Source organism: Zootoca vivipara, chromosome 6 (assembly GCF_965207765.1).
Source record: "Zootoca vivipara chromosome 6, rZooViv2.hap1.1, whole genome shotgun sequence".
Taxonomy (NCBI): Eukaryota; Metazoa; Chordata; class Lepidosauria; order Squamata; family Lacertidae; genus Zootoca; species Zootoca vivipara.
In genome coordinates, this window is record NC_142589.1 from 54,493,548 (window position 1) to 54,514,082 (window position 20,535).

At 47.2% G+C, this 20,535-nt stretch overlaps 1 protein-coding gene across 11 annotated transcripts in view; it reads left to right on the forward strand.

The window, feature by feature from the left end:
- MACF1 (microtubule actin crosslinking factor 1) overlaps positions 1 to 20,535 on the forward strand; it is a 292,907-nt gene that overhangs the window by 80,276 nt on the left and 192,096 nt on the right. For all 11 annotated transcript variants that reach the window (XM_088672217.1, XM_088672219.1, XM_060275855.2 and 8 more), the window contains 2 exons: positions 3,550 to 3,627; positions 9,521 to 9,613. In XM_088672217.1, the coding sequence (XP_088528343.1) occupies positions 3,550 to 3,627; positions 9,521 to 9,613 (171 nt within the window). The remainder of the gene's footprint in view (positions 1 to 3,549; positions 3,628 to 9,520; positions 9,614 to 20,535) is intronic.

Below are 20,535 nucleotides of genomic sequence, written 5' to 3' on the forward strand. Positions count from 1 at the left end.
ATGTTCCTATGAGTGAAGAAAGGCAGGAAATAAATTCAAGTTTGGTATTTTAAATAAAATATTTAATATCAGAAAATCCTATCCCATTGCCCTTTTTGCTTTATTTAAAAAAATTTCCTAAAGGTTTGATTGACTATAGATAATAAAACACTCTAAAGGATTCATTGGGGTAACACTGGATGTCCAAAAAATACCATATGCATTCTCTCAGTTGGTGTTACTTGGACATAGTTGAACTCTGTAACTTGCTCCCACAGGAGGCAGTGATGGCCACCAAGTAAGATGGCTTGAGAAGGCGACTGGGCAACGTCATGGAGGCTAAGGGTGTCCATGACTACTAGCCAGGATGGCCGTGCTCTTCTTCCATGCTCGGAGGCAGTAATGCTTCTGAATGCAGTGACTGGAAACCACAATGGGGAGCTAGATAGGTTTTTGGCCTGATCCAGCAGGCTCATGAGAAGTGTGTGCCTCCCGTCTTTTCTCCCTTGACACCAGCCTGGTGTCTTTAGCTGTTCTTCACTACAACTCCCAGGAGCCACAGCCAGTATGGCTCTGCTAGTTGGGGCTCATGGGAGTTGTAGTTGAAAGCAACTGGAGGGCGGTAGTTTGGTAAAGGCTGGGTTTTTAACATCCACTGGATTATCTGTACGTGTTTTCTGGTGCCGGTAGCTGAGTGTGTTGATACTAACCCACGAGGTGTGAGTGCATGATGGTCTGCCTTAGGTACAGCAGATCCTGCACACTTCAACAAACATGTTATGGGCTCGCATGTGTTCTATGTTCTTGTGAGCACATGTACATCCCAGGCACATGGGGATGTCAAGTCTCTTCCTCACTGCCTCACATGTAGGAAATAACTGTTTATGATTAATATGGAAGTCCAATGAAGGCAGTCTCTTTTCTGTTTGGGGAGGCAGACCTTTGTCCTTCCAGAAGGTATCTTATGCCTCCTTAAGTTGCCACAGAGTAAAATGTAACTGCATGCTGTTTGCTTGCCCATGTTTTGAACCACATTGTTCCTTTGAAATGTTCTTGCAGAGGATGGGATCCTGACACTTGCGTGCAGGTAGTTTGTCCGCCAACAACGAGTTGTGGGGAAAGGATTGCACCCCATGAGCTGGAGAGAAACAAAAGAAGGCATGTGCCTTCTATGCATGAGGAGCCAGAGCAGAGTTGTGTGGAGCATCTTGGAAAAGAGAGCATTTTTTGGTACTCTGAACACACTATACCAGGGGTCAGCAACCTTTTTCAGCCATAGGCCGGTCCACCGTCCCTCAGACCATGTGGTGGGCCGGACTGTATTTTGAAAAAAATAATGAACGAATTCCTATGCCCCACAAATAACCCAGAGATGCATTAGAAATAAAAGCACACATTCCACTCATGTAAAAACACCAGGCAGGCCCTACAAATACCCCAGAGATGCATTTTAAATAAAAGGACACGTTCTACTCATGTAAAAACACGCTGAGTCCACAGGCCGGATTGAGAAGGCGATTGGGCCGCATCCGGCCCATGGGCCTTAGGTTGCCTACCCCTGCACTATACGATTAAGCCACATTTGAAGAACATCCTTTCCCTCAAAGAATTCTGCACACTGCAGTTTACCCCTCAGAGTTCCAAGTCCCAGCAACCCTTAACAGACTACAGTACTCAGAATTCTTTGAGGAAAACAATGTGCTTTAAAAGCATGGTGTGTATACAGCCTGTGAACGGTCATTCTAAATCTGGCTTCCTCTGTGCTTTGAAGTACAGTACTGGGGGTTCTTTTGTGGCCAGCTCAGCTGAAGGAGTTAAAAACAATGGCGTTAGTACAAGTTGCTGTGTTCTCTGCTGCCTCCCCCTTCTGGGGTTACCCGCTCCTTTTGCTTCCTTGCTGTCAGGCTACCTTCTGGCTTAGAGAGCTTCCTTTGGTCTCTGCTTCTTCCTCATTCTGGCTGTTTATCTCTCCCTCCTCACTGCTGCTGCTGCTGCAGTTGCTGCAGCATAATTGCCCAGGAGCCATCTGGGCGGAGGCAGCCACATTTTGCCATATGGGCCAAAAGGCACTTGGGCCCTAGGCTTGACAACATTTGGGGCCCCCAACTGCATGGGCAACCCATGTTTTTAAGGGTAGCATGAGACGCCAAGATCCCAACATGCTCCATGAACCCTAGAATCATGCAGCAGAATTGCTCAGTTGTGTTGGGCTGGCACCAGTGTCTGAAAGCTTCTGGGTTACTTTCCCTTGGTGCATGCAGAACAAAGCAATCCCTTTGACTCACATTTTCTCTTGACCCCACTCACCCCACCCTGCTGTTTCTGTTCTACTCTAAAGGCTGTTGAAGTTGTCTTCAGGTATCCTGGCGATGAGAGACAGTGGAGGTTTCTTACTGGGTTTCCTGACTCTTTAAAATTCGGTCCAAAGCCCCTGTTGTGGGCAGAGCAATCTGGAGCTCATTGTTTCCCTGGTGCTCTCTTCCCAAAAATACCTCCACCCGAAGGAGCTGTTTGCCTTCTTAGGGGCACAGTCTGTGTTTCCAAAAGCAGCAGCTGATTTTCATCTGCAATACATTGAACAGGGGAAAGGGTTATATACCCCTAACCTCTTTCTCAAGCATGATAGGCCCAGTCTGGATCTGCTCCTTCTGTGGGCTGCGATTCACCAAAATGCAGTTGTGGGTTTCTGCCATCTCTTTTTGTTTGGCCCTGAGTTACTCTCCAGCTCAGCTGGGGAACATGTGAGCCCTGGGGTGCCCTTTTTCTGTGAAACAAGGCCCACCACCTCATACAGATGGGGAGTGCAGCCAGTTGCCACCATGCTAGTTCTTCTTCGTTCTTGCATTTTGTATGCAACTCTGTTTGAAGTTAAGCTGGAATTGGATTAGCATTCTTCTTTCTCTTTCTTCGGCTTGATCCACTAAGCTGAATGCAGCCCACCTGTCGCCATGCGCTGTGCCCTGACAGGTCCTTGGCCACCTTTCCCTGTTTTTGCAAGTCCCAGATAGGCTGGGAGCACAAGCAAGAGGCTTACAGAACTCATGGTTGGCAACTGTGTTCAACTTGTTGGGTCCTCCTGCAAAAAGCTACCATTTGTTAGTGTTCTCAAGCTAAGGTGTGCTTTGCCCACTGTTGTTCATGACATTTTTACAAATGAAAAACAGGAGCCCCTGCTATCAGCTGTTGACCTGCTTGCCTCTTTCCTAGCCATCTTTCTCTGTCCAGTTGCTTTGCTCTTCCTACCTTTTCGAACGAAAGCTTCTAACCCCTGCTTGGGCCATTTGCAGACCTGAGAACAAAAGCAAAGAGGCCTGTCATCTGCTGAGGGTCTGGTCTTCTTTTGAGCTATGCAAGCACACTTTGCATTAGTAGCCCATGCTCAGGTCCCTAAGAGAAAGTGAGGAGGCAGATTGAAGGGAGTACCCAGTGTGGGTGTCAGGACACCTCTCAAGTAGATTCACATTTTTTCCTGGAGTGATGGAGGAGAAGGTTTGCCGGCCGGCTGGAGATGAGTCCTTATGTCTTGCTCCAAGGAATGCTTGAGTTGAGTCTGCTCTGTGTCTCTTTCAGCCACGGGAGAAGGGCCGGATGCGCTTCCACCGACTTCAGAACGTGCAGATTGCCCTGGATTTCCTGAAGCAGCGGCAGGTAAGACCCCTCCCCAACACACCTTTCAAGGAAGAGAGGACTGTCAATGGTTGCTAGCCAACTGGGCATACTCTGCCTCTGCATTTGGAGGTGGCAGTACTTCTGAATACCAGCTGTTGGAAACCACAGGAAGGGAGAGTGCTCTTGTGCTCTGATCCTGCTTACAGGTTTCCTACAGGCATCTGGTTGGCCACTGTGAGAACAGGATGCTGGGCTGGTCTTCAGATAAATTTAATGGCAAGAGAGCCTGACCAAGAAGTCCCAGGAATTGTAGCTAGCATAGTGCCCTCTGGATGTTTTGGACTGCAAATCCCATTGGCCCCGGGTGCCATGCTGGCTGGGGCTGATGAGAGTTGTAGTCCAAAACACCTGGGGGGCACCAGCTGGACCAAGACTTGCCATCTTAACTGCCTCCATCTGAAGGTAGCCCTGTTTAGGGAAGTTTTTAATGTTTGACATTGCTTTTTTATTAATTTTCTGTTGGGAGTCGCCCAGAGTGGCTAGGGAAATGCAGCCAGATGAGTGGGGTATAAATAATATTATATTATATTATATTATATTATATTATATTATATTATATTATATTATATTATATTATATTATAACCAGGATTGTTTGGGGAAAACTGTAGCAGTTTGTGTGACAATTCCTTGGACGGAACTGGGGGTGTCTCCCTGTTTCTGCGTGAGCTGACTTACTATGCCTGTTAAAAATGGGTGGGTGGGAGCACTGTCATGTCAGTGTGGTTCTGCATTCGCTGATGAAACTCTGTCCACGATCTCAGGCAGCGCCTCCTTTCCCTGCTTGTTCTGTCCTGATGCTTCTGTTCTAAAAGGAAGATGATGACAAGGGTGAGGAACAGAGGTGAGATTTATTACCCCGACTCCCTGGGGCCTGCTGGCTTAGATGAAGGCACGTGCCCTGCCCTGGGGAGTGTTAACAGCTTAATGATAGCTCCTCGCCCTGTGTTTAAAAGGAGCAGCAGAGTCTTGCTGGAGGCTCTTGGTAGCTGGTTCCTCCACACAGACGCTTCAGAAAAGCCTCCTCCATCTTGTTATTTCAAAGCTCAGGAGAAATTGCTTGTTGAGGCACATTGTATGCAGGGCTATAAAAAAACAGAACAACCACCCCAAGTACCCCATAATTCCAGGGTGAGAAACATACAGCCTCCAAGAACCGTTGTGAATCCGCAGATCACTCTTCAGTGCTTCTAGCCTGTGGCCATTTTTGGGTGGGATTCAGTCGCACATCAGCAAATTTAGGTTGTACAATTAAAGTTGGATTCGTGTTCCTGGGGACAAACCTGCTTTCCCACCCCCCTGAAAGCCATTGGGAAATGAACTGGAAAGTATAACAATTGCTTGACTCAATACAAGCAAATCAGAATGGATGCTCAATGTTCAGTGAACAATGCTTGGGTGCTGCTCTGCACATCCCTGCCTAGAAACACTCAGATCTAAGAAAATGTTTGGATCTGGGGAATGAGGAGAGAGCCAGTGTGGTGTAGTGGTTAAGAGCGGTAGACTCGTAATCTGGGGAACCGGGTTCGTGTCTCTGCTCCTCCACATTCAGCTGCTAGGTGACCTTGGGCTAGTCACACTTCTCTGAAGTCTCTCAGCCCCACTCACCTCACAGAGTGTTTGTTGTGGGGGAGGAAGGGAAAGGAGAATGTTAGCCACTTTGAGACTCTTGGTAGTGATAAAGCGGGATATCAAATCCAAACTACTACTCTTCTTCTTCTTCTTCTTCTTCTTCTTCTTCTTCTTCTTCTTCTTCTTCTTCTTCTTCTTCTTCTTCTTCTTCTTCTTCTTCTTCTTCCTCTTCTTCCTCTTCTTCCTCTTCTTCCTCTTCTTCCTCTTCTTCCTCTTCTTCCTCTTCTTCCTCTTCTTCTTCTTCCAAAATAGAGACAACAGCAACAAAAGGCATTAGCTGCCATCAAAAACAGTATAATGAAAGTGCCTCCCAGTGAATATTCATAGGCAGGAAGGTGCCCCTGACCTGCAAGCTCCTGTTTTGATCCTTGCTGTACCCAAACATTCTGGTCCTCTCAGTGCCGGAAGTACTTTGGGTCTTAAAGGCTTCCGTTCAGCAGGGTGTAGGAAGTCTTTGAGGGATGGGAGAGGAGAAGATTTAAGAGGGAAAGGCACATATTTTGGCACTGTGACAGTTTGAGTCCCTAAGCTCTACTTTGCATGGGGCCAGGTCTTCTTTGCCTACTGCACCACCCTTGACTATCACTGTGCTCAGGGCCGATAAATCCTTATGAATGGAAGTCACAGTTCTGCAAGTTTCGGCTGAACTTCAGAGTTGGTTATGGACCATAATGCAGTTCATGTTTGTGATCAATGGTTCAGACAACCATTGTGAGCACATTTTGGGGTACGGTGCAAGAGAGCATCATTGTGAACCATTCCTCAGCCATTGGCTGGGCTTTGAAGAAGCATTTCACCTTTGAAGCCTCCCCCCCCTCCCGCCCCCATTCCAAAACTCTGTGGATAAACTAAGCATTTCCTCCAGTGTCAGGTCCTGAGGCAGTTGTGGTCTGAGGTTTTATTAACTGGGTTGGTTGTGTAATGCAGAGGGTGGGGTGAGCAAGTTTGGGCTTGCGTCTTACGTGGTCGGCAGATTTTTTTCAAAGATAGCATGGGAGGTGGTGAAGGGATAAGCAATCTAAATCAGACTGGCTAAAGGCAGCTCTAAAACACTGCCATGAAATATATGGGCAGAGGCCCTTGGAGAAATGGGGTATATGAAACAAAGCAGGGACCTCAGTGCACTCATGGAGAGGAGGTTCCCTGATCCTATTGCAAAGCCACTTCTCACTATGCAGTGCAGTGGAACTTGAAAGGGAACTATTTGCTCAGTGCTAGAGCATGGGGTCCGTGCATGTTGTGTCCCAGATTCGGTCGCTACCCTCTCTGAGGACCTCCAGTAAAGAGGTTGAGAAATACATTAGAAAGCTGCAGCTGGTCCAGTTAGGCCAGCCTTTCCCATCTGGTGTCCTCCAGATGTTTTTGCTGGGGCTGATGGGAATTGTAGTCCAAAACGTTTGGAGGGCACCAGGCTGACAAATGCTGAGTTAGACAGCACTGGGCCAAATAGACCAATTGCAGCTTTGTGTATTTACCGTACATTGTTGTTTGAGGGATCCTTTCCATGGGGTTTAATGCTAGGAGCAGCATTGAAGACTTGTCAGCTGATGTGCACTCTCAGATACCTACGTCCTATAGCTGAGGAGTTTTAGAGGCTGCAGAGCTACCACTCAGCTTGCTGGTTGGTTGTGCTCTGCACAAGTGCCTCCATTTGAAATCTGCATAGAGGTGGAGGAACAGAGGAAGAGAGGGGGAGGGGTAAAGGAAGGCATATACAGAGGGAGTGGGCAGATACTGGGTTGAGTCTGCACACATGAAGGGGTGTAGTTTCAAAAACCAATGTGTGTGTATGCGTGTGTGGGTGTGTTTTCATTCATTCATTGATTCTCAGGAACTGCTTTTGATACCCACATAGGCATTTTCAGATAACATAGTTGTTTCATCATAACATTCTTTATACTCCTTTAGATTTTTGAAAGTGATAAGTCACACTTGTAGATTAAAAAAAGAGGTTAGAATTATGTCTGATAATAAATTACAGGGAAAGAAAGGAAGAGGAAGAATCGTATATTATTTTTGTTGTTGTTGCATTTTTATCGCACTCCCCCCCCCACAAGGAGCTCATGGTGACATCCATGGTTCCCCCCTTAATCATATAATAGAACCAGAGTTGGAAGGGGCCCTGAGCATCATTTAGTCCAACCCCCTGCAATGCAGGAGTATGCAGCTGCCCCACATAGGGATTGAACCTGCAACCTTGGTGTTATCAGCACCAGGCTCCAGCCTCGTTTAACCCCCTAAACAACCCTGTGAGATAGGTTAGGCTGAGAGGCAGTGAGCTTCATGGCTGAGTGGGGATTCGAACCCTGGTTTCCCAGGTCCTAATATGACACTCTAACCCAGGCAAACTTCGGTCCTCCAGATGTTTTGGACTACAATTCCCATCATCTCTGACCACTGGTCCTGTTAGCTAGGGATCATGAGAGTTGTAGCCAAAACATCTGGAGGGCCGCAGTTTGGGGGTGCCTGCTCTAACCACTATACCACAAAGGAAAATAATTATATAATGCTGTATTGTCATTAAAAAAAACCCTGTCATTAATATAAAGTACCATTTTTTCTATAAAATTGTCTTCTTGAGTATGTACTAGGGCCATAGGGACCAGACATAGGAACCAGACACACAAACACACCCAAATCAACTGACAGGACAGCCACTCTTATGGGCCAGGATTTTCAACATGGCCAATCACAAACATATTTCTCAGAGCCTCAGAAGTCTCAAGAAACACCAGTTTCAAATTTGCTGTGATCAGAATGCAAGGAGTTGATGGCTTGTGGTTTCCTTTTGTTAATTTTCTCCAACAGTTTTTGTTGTTTGTTGTTTTTCTGCCGCTAGGATATGCTTGTTCCTTCTTCACGATAGGGGTCCAGAAATCCCAGACACTCTAGGTGGCACTGTTGAGCTACATCAGGCTATTGGCATTAGTAACACCCTAATTTAAGAGAAAATGCAAGAAAATCATATCAGGAGCAAACACTGAGCAGGCCTATTTTAATCTTAATATTGGCACACGCTGCAGTAGGCACACATTATGCATTTGAACAGAATTAAAGCATAAGAAGGAGGGAGGATAGAACCTGCCTCCTAAAGGTGCCAGGTTTGCCCAGTGAAAGAGAAAATCCTCCAGAGATGAAAGTGGGGCGTCGTGCCCTTCCTAGTGCGACTCACCCTGTCGGGATTCTTTACTTTGAATAGTACTGACTTCAGGAACTTGCTACCACAATGGCTTTAAAGAGAGTGGACAACTTTTGGAGGAGGATGTCTGGCAACTGCTATTAGTCATGGTAAATAAATGAGGCCTCCATATTCATTTTGGGGAAAATATTTGGGGGAATAACAAACAAGTAGAAATGAATGGTATAGCAGCAGTAATACCCAGAAGCAGTATTAATACCATAAGGAAGTGGGGTTAGACTTCTTCAAGCGTATATACCCCAGAATTGTAGAGATGGAAGGGAGCCCAAGGTTCATCTAGTGCTGTATTGTCATTAAAATTTTTGTTGCGATGCAAAGGAGCACAGGATCCATTGCCATGTATAATAAATATCTATTTATTTTACAGAAAGTTAGAACCACAATAGAATAGACTAAAACAAATTAACATTTGGGTAAATAAGTCTAAATAAGAGAATGTCTTCAGCAAGTGCCAAAAAGAATACAGTGAATGTGACTGCCTGATATCAAAAAGGCAGAGTTGTTGCCGCCACACTAAATATACTTAATAAATAGCAAAATAATGAATCTGTATGCAATTTGTGCAAAGGGTTTCAGGCTGAATCCTCAGTATCTGCAGTTAATATCTTGTACCCAGACAAGGAAAGCCTTTTCCTGGGAGAGCTGCTGCCACTCAGAAAAGACTTTACTGAGCTAGATAGGCCAATAATCTGGCTCCGTATGAGGCAGCTTCCTGTGCTCACATGCTTGTGGCATGGGTATTGCCATGCTGCCTTCCCTGCTTGTGGTCTTCCTGCAGGCACCTGGGGTTGCCGGACCTCCAGGTGGGCTATGTGGGCCTTTGATCTGAGCCAGCATGTGGTGCCTCCAGGGTCCCAAGGTTGTTAGCCTTCCCCATCTTGGTGCCTTCCCCGTGTTTTCAGTTACAACTCATCAGCAAGACTGATGGGAGTTGTAGTCCAAAACATCTGGAGGGCACCAAGGTGGGGGAAAGCTAGGCAATGAGGCAGCAGCCAGCACTCTATGCTTTTTCACCACATCTTCCTGTTCGGTTGCCTTCCAGGTGAAGCTGGTGAACATTCGCAATGATGACATAACAGATGGGAACCCCAAGCTGACACTGGGGCTGATCTGGACCATCATCCTGCACTTCCAGGTAAGAAGCTGGTTTCTCTCATCTTTGAACATCAGACAGAAAGAGATGCATACTGCATCCGGGATCCAGCTCAATTCGACATCTGTAGGGTGAGGTCTGCATTTTATGATGAATCCTGATTGGTCTGTTAGCATATCCAAGTCAGTGTCATGGAGACCAGAACATTGGAGAATACGCAGCTGCTCTCGCTGATTGTTTGCATAATTCATCCATTAATGACTGACCATGTGAGCATGTTACACACCTTTTGATTCGCAGTGAAGTAATTGGGAAGGCTGTTGTTTGCTTAGCTGAGCTGGAGATCTTTGGAGTTTTTTGGAGTGTCGGAGATGGAATCTGGAAATGTCTTTGAAGGAGGGATGCTGTGATCCCACATTAATAGGACAGTGTTCCTCCCAAAATAATTTTCTGTAATTAATCTAGGAGGTCACAAAAAATTCCTTGGATTTTTGTTCAGCATTGGAGGCAGCTGTGCTTCCTCAGCTTGGTAGATGAGTTTGGGTCTCTGCTTAGGGTCTGAAGATCTCAACACGTGTGTTGGTGATTATTTGTTTTTACAAAGTAATTTTGTCATAGGACAGGATGAGGAGCCTCTGGCCGACCAGATGTTGTTGGATTCCAGTGCCTATCTTCCTTAATTGGCTGATGGGAGGTAGATTCCAACACCTAAAGGGCCAGAGGTTTCCTACCCCTGACATGGGAGAATGCAAATAATACTACGGTATATTCCTACTGCAGCCATAAGGAGAGCATTATTTCCATTTCACAGCTGACCCATGTGTTGCTCAAGGCCACATGCAAAGTCTATGGTAGAAGGGGGGAAACTGAGCCCAGGTCTTTCCATTTCTCTCCTTTGTTGGCTCATAAATTTGCAAGCAAGTTACACCATGCACATTATTGGCTGCATGCTTTTCAATATTTGGTTGCAAGAAATGGCTATATTTTATAATTGGATTATCCCCACAACACCTGGATGGTGTCAGTTGAGAAGTGCCTTCAGGCATAGCAACTGTTTGGTCATGAATTCTGCTGTGATAGAGTGACAGGTGTGTCGTCTTGCTGTTGGTATGCCTGGGTGTTGGTCCTTGTGTGGGAAGACCGTCAGGAATCGCCATGGAATGCCAATTGGGCCAGGGGACCATCCATGCCATTCTCTTGAGTAGTTCTCGTAGCTCACATGTTTCCTGTAGAACTGAATAAACAGATATTTGCCTCCACCCCTTTATCTGATGGATGTGAGGTTTTCCTCTCTGTGGCATTCTGCTGGGACAGGTGCTTTGAGTGCCAGGCCTGACTGGGAGAAATGCTCCTCATGGGGTGGACATTGTGCCCTACAATCTGCATACATGGTACTGTTGGCGATCCATTTGTGGACACTACCTTCCACCCACACTATCTCCTCTCACCAATGGAAACCTGGTTCACTTTTGCTAGGAAGTGGGGCAAATTTGATGGCAACAGTGAGTGAGTGAGTGAGTGAGTGTGTGCCACTGAATCCGATTTTGTCGAAGTAGATGCCCTCCTCATGGCGGCTAGGTGTGGACTAGAAGCCTCTTTTCTTTAAAACACACACACAATTCCTCTTTTTGAACCTTCATAGCAAAAGAAGGCACAGTAAATACCAAAACAAGTGACATCTGCACATATACTGTAGATCTGTACTTATTAGATACAGGCCAGCATTTTAAACCAAGAAAGAGTCCCCAAAGAGTTTGGAAATCCCAGAAACACTTGGACTTGGAGCTGGAGATTATCACGGATCATTCCGTCTGCCACATTGGGTGTGAAGGAGGATTAGCCCAGGCTGGGCCGCAACATACCGTGTTTCTCATATTATAAGACATGTCTTATATTTATTTTTTCCTCAAAAAAAACACACTATGGCTTATTTTCAAGGGATGTCTTATTTTTTTCCTCCTCATCCTGCCGCGGCCGGCATTGCTGCTGCGCCTATCACTATGTCTTATTTTCGGGGTATGGCTTATATTCCTTGAATGCTTAAAATCCTGCTATGGCTTATTTTATGGGTATGTCTTAAAATATGAGAAACAGGGTATTCCCAAGTGCAGAGATCATGAGGCCAACCCCCTTGCAGAAGCTAATCAGGTTTGGGTCTGGACAGTGCCTGGAGACCACATTAAGGATTCATGTTGGCAGGATGGCAGGTTATATTCAGGCCTTTAAATTTTTAAGATGAGCCAGTCATTTTTAGTATCATTCTGCATTGTTTTTAATGGTATTTTATAAGGGTTATTTATTTATTTATTGCCTTTGTACCCCACTCTTCAGCTCAAAAGCTTCCCAGAGTGGGCTTACATACAAATCAATTTAAAAGGACATCTGGAGGGCACCAGGTTGCCAAAGGCTGATTTTGAGGTTGATGGCTTCAAAATCTTACATATACTGCTGGAAAAGGTATTGATTCCCCACCCCACAAAAAAAAAAAAACTCCACGTTTGATGTGAGGCATCTTGGTTGTCTGTGGACACTAGAGGGTGTTGCTGTACTGAGAAAGGAGGGGATGGAAGAGCTGGAGGGGTTGATGGCAGTGGGCCTCTGTGAGCCTGCATTTTTGGTGCCCAGGAAGTGCTTCAGGGTCCCTGCTGCTCCACTGACTCTAGATGAGAATAGCTACCAGCCTTGGGGAAAAACTAGTCAGCAAGAATGAGCTTGGCTAGAGCTTAACAGCTCCCAACTGGAGAGTTTTCTGGGATATCAATTGCTTGTTGCAATTCAGTGTGAATCCTTTTCTCTCCTTCGCATCCCCCCACCAAATTGGAATTATGGGGATTCTTTTTTGGCAATGTGGCTGTCTTGTGGAGTAAGTACCCCAAGGATCAGTATTGGGACCTGTGCTTTTTGCTTAGTCGTTTAGTCGTGTCCGACTCTTCGTGACCCCATGGACCATAGCACGCCAGGCACTCCTGTCTTGCACTGCCTCCCGCAGTTTGGTCAAACTCATGTTCGTAGCTTCGAGAACACTGTCCAACCATCTTGTCCTCTGACGTCCCCTTCTCCTAGTGCCCTCAATCTTTCCCAACATCAGGGTCTTTTCCAAGGATTCTTCTCTTCTCATGAGGTGGCCAAAGTATTGGAGCCTCAGCTTCACGATCTGTCCTTCCAGACCTGTGCTTTTTAGCCTGTGCTTAAACAATCTAGAGTTACAGGTGAGCAGTGAGGTGACCAAGTTTGCTGAAGGTACTAAATTGTTCAGGATTGTTAACAGAAAGAGATACCGGTAGTGAAGGTCTCCAAAAGGACCTCTCCAAACCGAGTGAACAGGCAGTAAAATGGCAAATCCAATCAATGCAAACAAGTGTAAAATGCTGCATGTTGGGGCAACGATTCTTAATCTCGCATATATTTTCTCATGGGGTCTGAACTGGCAGTGACAGGCCAAGAATAAAACCTTGGGGTCAGAGTGGCTGGGGCAACCCAGTCAGATGGGTGGGGTACAAATAATAAAATTATTACTTTTGTTATTACAGTGGTACCTTGGATTACGAACTTAATTCGTTCTGGTGGTCTGTTCTTAACCCGAAACCGTTCTTAACCTGAGGCGCGCTTTCGCTAATGGGGCCTCCTGCTGCCACCGTGCCGCAGGCACACAATTTCCGTTCTCATCCTGGGGCAAAGTTTGTAACCCGAGGTACTACTTCCGGGTTAGGGAAGTTTGTAACCCGAAGTGTTTGTAACCCAAGGTGTTTTCAACCAGAGGTACCACTATATTATTATTAGATTAGATAGCTAGAAGAAGACATAAATCTGGTATGTTGCTGAACAAATCTGTGGTGTAGCCACATTTGGAATACCATGTACAGCTCTGGCCACCTCACCTCAAAAGAGGATATTGCAGAGTTGAAAAAGTTTTAGAAAAGGGCAACCAAAATGGTCAGGGGGTGCAACGACTCCCCTAAGAGGAAGGGTTGTCGTGCTTGGGACTTCTTAGCTTAAAGAAAAGGCGAGTAAGAGGTGACATGATAGAAGTTTATAAAGTTATGCCATTGCATCGAGAATGTGGATAGAGAAAAGTTTTTCCCCCTCTCTCATAATAATCTTAATCATGTAGCAGTTCAGTTGCAGGGAGAAAGTGGGCCAAAGCTGAAAATGAGCTCAGATTTGCGGATGACACCCAACTAGGAGGCGTAGCTAATGCTGCAGAAGTCAAAGTTGAGATTCAAGATGACCTTAACAGTTTGGAGAACTGAATTTCAGTAGGGACAAGTGTAAGGTTCTGCACTTAGACAGGAAGAACCAGCTGCACAAATATGAGATGGGGGACACCTGACTTGCCAGTAGCATATGTGAAAAGGATCTAGCGGTCTTAGTGGGCCATAAGCTTAACATCAGTTAACAGTGTGATGCAGCAGCAAAAAAGCTAGTGGTATTCTAGGCTGCATCAACAGAAGCATAGTGTCCCAATCCTGCTCTATTCTGCCTTGGTCAGACCACATCTGGAATACTGTGACCGGTTCCGGGCATCACAGTTTAAGATGGATGTTGATAAGTTGGAACATATGCAGAGGAGGGTGACCAAGATGATAAAGGGTCTGGAAACTAAGCCTTATGAGGAATGCTTGAGGGAGTTGGGTATGTTTAGCCTGGATAAGAGGAAACCATCTTCAAATATCTATTTGCAGCCATTGTTGCCTTGTTCACAGCCTTCTGTTTCTGCTTGTGGGTGGATGAGGGGAACCATCAGCTTTATCCAAGCACAGACAACTAGTCTGCTAGTCCCTCTTTGCCACTCTGTGTTGGCCCTTTCATCACCGACTAGTGTTGTGCTGGAAGACTTTTGCCCCAATCCAGCTTCTGTTGGGGAAAGCTAAATAAGGAGTAGTTGGGTCAGAATGCCAATGGGGCTGAGCATCTGAATGGGCATCTAATTGAAAGTAATGCAATGTGCATTGTGAGGTACTGGAGGGCAAATAATATCTCCATCTGTAGAGAGTGGCTTTGCAAAGTATATCATTCCCGACCAATGGCAAAGTCAGTTAGTTGTACATAAACGGATGAAAGAAGACAGAAACAGATTTCTTTTTTTAATGGGACATCTTTTATTTGTGCAATGTGAAATCTTGCTCTAATGTGTTAATAAAATCACTCCTCAACACTACTTTGACAAGCATATTGTGATAATTTTCTTGAAAAAGAAATGAACACCATATGGATAGACAGGTAGTACATCTGAACACTCCCAAACCCTGTCCTGCCACAATTGGCCTACCCTTTTTTCTTGCCACCCCTTACTGTGGGGTCCCAGAAGAGGTCACAACAATTTAAAAACACAATATCAAGACCAGTTGAAACAGATTACGAAAAAGTGAACAGGGTTGCTCCTAAAGTATATTTATCAGTTGCATCTTCAGCATACAAGAAAAGCTATGTAATATATAATATCTGACACTTCATTGTTCATGCATGTGCTGAAGCAAGATCTTGCTTATTATCAAAAGCTTTTGCTGCCATAAATGTGTTAGTTTTTAAAGAGAGCCTTTTGATGGAAAGGCAGGATTTTTTTTTAGCAAAACAGGACTCTTGGGCTCTATAATTTCATGCTGGACTCTGTATCATGAAGCATCCCCTCCCCCTTTCCAGGATTTTCAAGACTGTATGCCAACGCCTTTGCTGTTGGGGAGTGGTGCAGTACAGTCTTTCTACACCTTGTAATTGGAAGAATATTATTTGCAACAATAGAAATCTTGGTGCTTCAGGCACTCTCAGCATGCTTCAAGTGCTTTTTCTTTTAGCAGAACAGCACATATATACCAAATGGAGTCCCTCTTAATTAATTTGTCCCCAGTTAATTTCCCACACAGATCCGGTTCTGAAATTATTATTATTATTATTATTAGTAGTAGTAGTAGTAGTAAAAGGTAAAGGGACCCCTGACCATTAGGTCCAGTCGTGACCGACTCTGGGGTTGCGCGCTCATCTCGCATTATTGGCCGAGGGAGCCGGCGTATAGCTTCCAGGTCATGTGGCCAGCATGACATAGCCGTTTCTGGTTAACCAGAGCAGCACATGGAAACGCCGTTTACCTTCCCGCTGTAGCGGCTCCTATTTATCTACTTGCATTTTGACGTGCTTTCGAACTGCTAGGTTGGCAGGAGCTGGGACCAAGCAACAGGAGCTCACCCCATCACAGGGATTCAAACCGCCGACCTTCTGATCAGCAAGCCCTAGGCTCAGTGGTTTAACCACAGCGCCACCTGGGTCCCAGTAGTAGTAGTATGTATATCCTGCCTTTCTCCTAAGCTGGAATTCAAGGTGGCTTATGCATTTAAAAGCATTACAAAGTAAGAAAAACGAACCACTTAAAAACAATAATTAAGATACATCATAACAGAAATCACCCCCACTTATCATTATCCCCAATTCACCACTACAGTAATATCTCCGCGAATGTCCGCCTCATCTAGCGTCCATTCCAGCGAACATCCGCAACAAACCTGGAAGCACCGGAATGGGTTACTTCCAGGTTTGCTGCTCACGCATGTGCAGAAGCGCTGAATCGTGCAAACCACTCCGGACGCATGCACAAATGCGGTGCTTTTCCCTGCGTCCTTTTCGGCTAGCGGCCAGGGCTCTGGAACGGATCCCAGCCACAAAACAAGGCACGACTGTAAATATACAGTATATATTTTTTATTTCCCCAAATTAATATCCTACCCACGAGGTGCTCTGGGAGCCTTTTAAAATTCCACCCTTCCTTTTTCATCATTTTAAAAACCAACGCCTTTGCCATGTCATTGCAACAGCACCACGTGGTGGTATAGGATATGTTCCATTGAACTTGGTGGGATCAGAGTGTGGGCAAATGCTCTTCCCCCAAATTGTCAGAAGTGCATGGAGCCTCTGCAGTTAGTAGATGCTTCTTCACCCCTCCTCCCAAAGCTCCCCCTGCCAACCTATCCATCCCCTAGCCTTTTCCTTCTCTCATTCTATCTGGGACACCCCACACTGACAACTCTGAGCACCCATAATAAACTCCAGTTCCAAGACTTATTTGAGGGAAGCCATTACTTTTGACAGGGGTATCCTAGTGTTTTAGATGTATGGTGCAAATATGGCCTGAGTTCAAAATGTGACATTGCAGCCCTGCTGCAATTGGGGGTCCCCCTTCTCATTCCGCTGCGAGGGGCCCCGAACTTCTGCCCCAAAGTCCTGCCCCTGACAGTGCTGACGGTCTTATGTGCAAGGAGGGCCCCTTCATAGGGGTCTTTCCCTCAACTCTCTGCCAGAGTTTCTGCCCTCTTTCAAGTTGTTCATCAGGCTCCACACATATCCCCCATGGGACAGAGGCTCAGAATTGCCCTGCCTCCCTCAGTCAGGTTGGCCAGAGGCATGAAGGATCTAGCTTCCCATTGGGTCATGCTGTTGCCATGGCAACAGTGTGTGTGTGTGTGTGTGTGTGTGTGTGTGTGTGTGTACAGCAGAAGGAAGACTGGGATGGCAGCGCTTGCTTGCTACCGGTACTCTTGAGCAGCTTGAGAAAGGCAGCAGAGTGCAGTGCTGCATGGGTGCCAGGGAATATTTTTGTGGGTACATCACGGCCCACAGGTGATGTGTTGGGGAGCCAAGCTTGGATCCCTGACTTGTTTAGATTGCTTGGTTTTGAATTGCATTCTTGCATTGCATTCTTTTCCAAATAGAAGCCCCCCCCCCCGGCCACCTTGCTTTACCTCATTGTGGAGGCCATTGTTGTAGGCCATTGCTACAACTTGTAGCATTTGTAAGAACTCCGTCTTTCAGTGTGGCAACAACTGTACCTTGGAATTCCCTGCCTATTGAGATCAAGCAGGCTTCTTCACTGTACCCTTTTTCGGGCCCTCCTAAAAGCGTTCTTGTTTAAGCAAGATGCTTAGGAAGTTGAGGTAATTTTAATCGCTTAGTAGTATTTTAACTTTTGCATGTTTTAAAGTACAATTGTTAATTTTTCTCAATGTTATTGTGTTTTTGAAAGCTGCTTTGAGGTTATTGTTTTTTTAAATCAAGTGGTATATAAATTGTGAGGGACAGGGGATATCGCGAAGTCCCTCCCCTCCTGAGTTCAAGCCCATCCCCGAGCACAGGGGAAAGCAGAGAGAGTTCCGATTCCAGTGGGGAAGCAGGAAGTCGTGTCCGAGGCTCAGGCAAGGTAGAGGAGCCAGGGTACCAGGTGGGACAGGAAGGGGCAAATAAGGGGGGGAGACCCATCCCCCCAACTCCGGAATTACGCAGAAAGAGGAGGGGAAAGAGGATGGGTCTGCCAAAGCTTTTGTGTTGGAGAAAGACGCGCCAAAAGCCATTCGGAGGTTCTGAACCCGACTGAACACCTAGCTCCGTGTATATAGCAATGACTTCAGCACTGTAAATACGCAGCACCAATAAAAGAATAAAATGCAGAGCTGTGTAGAGTCGTTACTCTGAAGTAGCCCGCTCCGGCCACTGTGACAGCAACCTCCGAATCTTTTTTTGGGCTACTTTGGAGTTGCCGGGATGAGTGCGTCAGAGGCGGAGAAATGGCGGCAGATCGCGGAGAAAGCCCAACAGGACCTGCAGCAACTGGCGCTGCAGGCACAGGGGGAATTAAAGGCAGCTAAAGAAGAAACCAAGAAGGTCCAGGAGGACCGGCTACAACTTGCGGAACAGGTGAGAGCGCTTCAGGAAAAAGAGCAGCAATTAAGGGCGGTGGCGGTAGAGCTCCAAAACAAGCTGGATGCCGAGAAAAACAAGGCGGGAGGGGCCCCCCAACTCCAAGTGCTGCCAGGAAGGAGAGCGGGGACCCTAGTAAGCAAGTTCAATGGAGACCCGAGGGAATATCATGGCTTTGAGACTGAGATCGTGTATGCTCTTGAGCTGCACCATGATGAGTTCCCTGATGATGAGCACAGGGTAGCGTTTATTGTGGAACACCTTACAGGGGCAGCCAGGGAGTGGCTAAGACCGTTAATAGCGACAAAAAATCCTTGCATGAAGAATGTCAAACTATTTCTAGAGGCTTTAAAAACTATGTATGCGTCCGATAGTCATATGGACCAGACCAAGGAGGAACTGCATAATTTAAGGCAAAGAACAATGACAGTTCGCGAATATTGGGCGAGATTCACCATGCTAGTGCACAGACTGGGGTGGGAACTGCACTCGCCTCCGATGGAAGCGGTGTTCTACCTGGGGTTGAATGAGGATGTGAAAGATGAGCTCTCGAGAGGTCCAAAGCCCAGTAATATGGATCAGCTGAGCAAAGCGGCTCTGGCGGTGGGGGTGAGACAGGAATCCCGGTGGAACGACAAGCAAGCAACGCGCGCAAAGCGGGCTTGGTTCCCACGGTCGCAGGAGAAGCCACTCCCCCAACAACCCTTCCAAGCCACGCCTGGGGTCAGCCAGGACCAGGAACCCATGCAAATTGATAGCGCGCGCGGGGGGGCTTTTCAAACCCCAGCGGCGACAAGACGCAAGGAGGGAAGGGGCGGGAATTGCTTTCTCTGCAACTCCCCCCAGCATCTCGTCAGAGACTGCCCACATCGCAGAGAGTGGCAAGGAAAGGCGGGAACGGTTGTGCCCTCCCCCACTGACGCAGCACCACAGCAGGGAAACGGGAAAGCCTGGTTGCAGGAGACAAGGGGCAGCAGCCAGGCGCAGTCAGCAGACAACAGCCCCAGCCCGCCCACCCGCATAGAGAGGAGCAGAGCCAGCCCACCCCTCCCAGAGCAGGAGTGGTTCTAGAAGTGACGCTAACGCTCCCAAATGGCTATCCCCTGACAGTCCTCGCCTTAATTGACAGTGGTGCATCTGCCAACTTCTTCTCGAGAAACTTTGCAGAAGAGCACCAGATCCAGCTTCTGCAGCTGGACTTTCCTTTGCACGTAGCCACCATTGACGGCAGGGAGCTGCTGGGAGGGGCCATCACTCATCAAACCCCCCCCCCCATGAGAATGACGGTGGGAAGGCACTCTGAGACACTGGCATTCAACGTCACCACCATCTCAGACCCCCCCATCGTCTTGGGCATGAGCTGGCTGGCGCGCCACGACCCCTCCATCAGTTGGCACCAGAGATGCATCACGTTTGGGTCGGACTTTTGTCTGGAACATTGCATGCAGCACCAACCAGGGGAGGGGCCTCCAATAGCCACGGTGGCCACCATGCACGTCAAAGGGGGTGAGGCGATACCCAAGCCGTACTGGGACCTGCAGGAGGTCTTCAGCGAAGCGGAGTCCGACCACCTACCCCCACACAGGCCTTTCGACTGCCAGATCAACCTGGTGCCAGGGGCAACTATACCCCCAGCCAAGCTGTACGCCATGTCAGATCAGGAACTGGAGGATCTGCGCGCTTTTATCGACAAGAACCTCAAGCGGGGGTTCATCAGAGAAAGCAAGGCAGCAGGGGGCAGCCCGGTCTTCTGGGTGGACAAGAAAGACACGCAACAGCGCCGTCTTGTGGTGGATTTCAGACGACTGAATTCAGTGACAGAGCCAGTGGCTTTCCCCATGCCCAGAGTGGATGATCTCCTGACAGCGGCACGCAGGGGCAAGATTTTCACCAAGCTAGACCTAAGGGGGGCGTACAACTTGATCAGGATCCGGGAAGACGATGAATGGAAAACCACGATGTTCACGCCTCTGGGCTCTTTTGAATATCTGGTGATGCCCTTCGGGTTGCAAGGGGGCTCAGCATGCTTCCAGGCCTTCATGCACCACGTCCTGGGGTCCCTCCTCTTCAAGAACTGCTTGGTCTTCCTAGATGACATCCTTATCTATTCCAATGACCCAGTGCAGCATGTGAAGGATGTCAGGGAGGTGTTGCAGCGCCTGAAGGAGAACCACCTGTATGTGAAGCTGGAGAAGTGCAAGTTTCACACCAAAGAGGTGGACTTCCTAGGCTACAAGCTGTCAGACAAGGGGCTGGCGATGGACAAGGACAAGGTGCAGGCCATC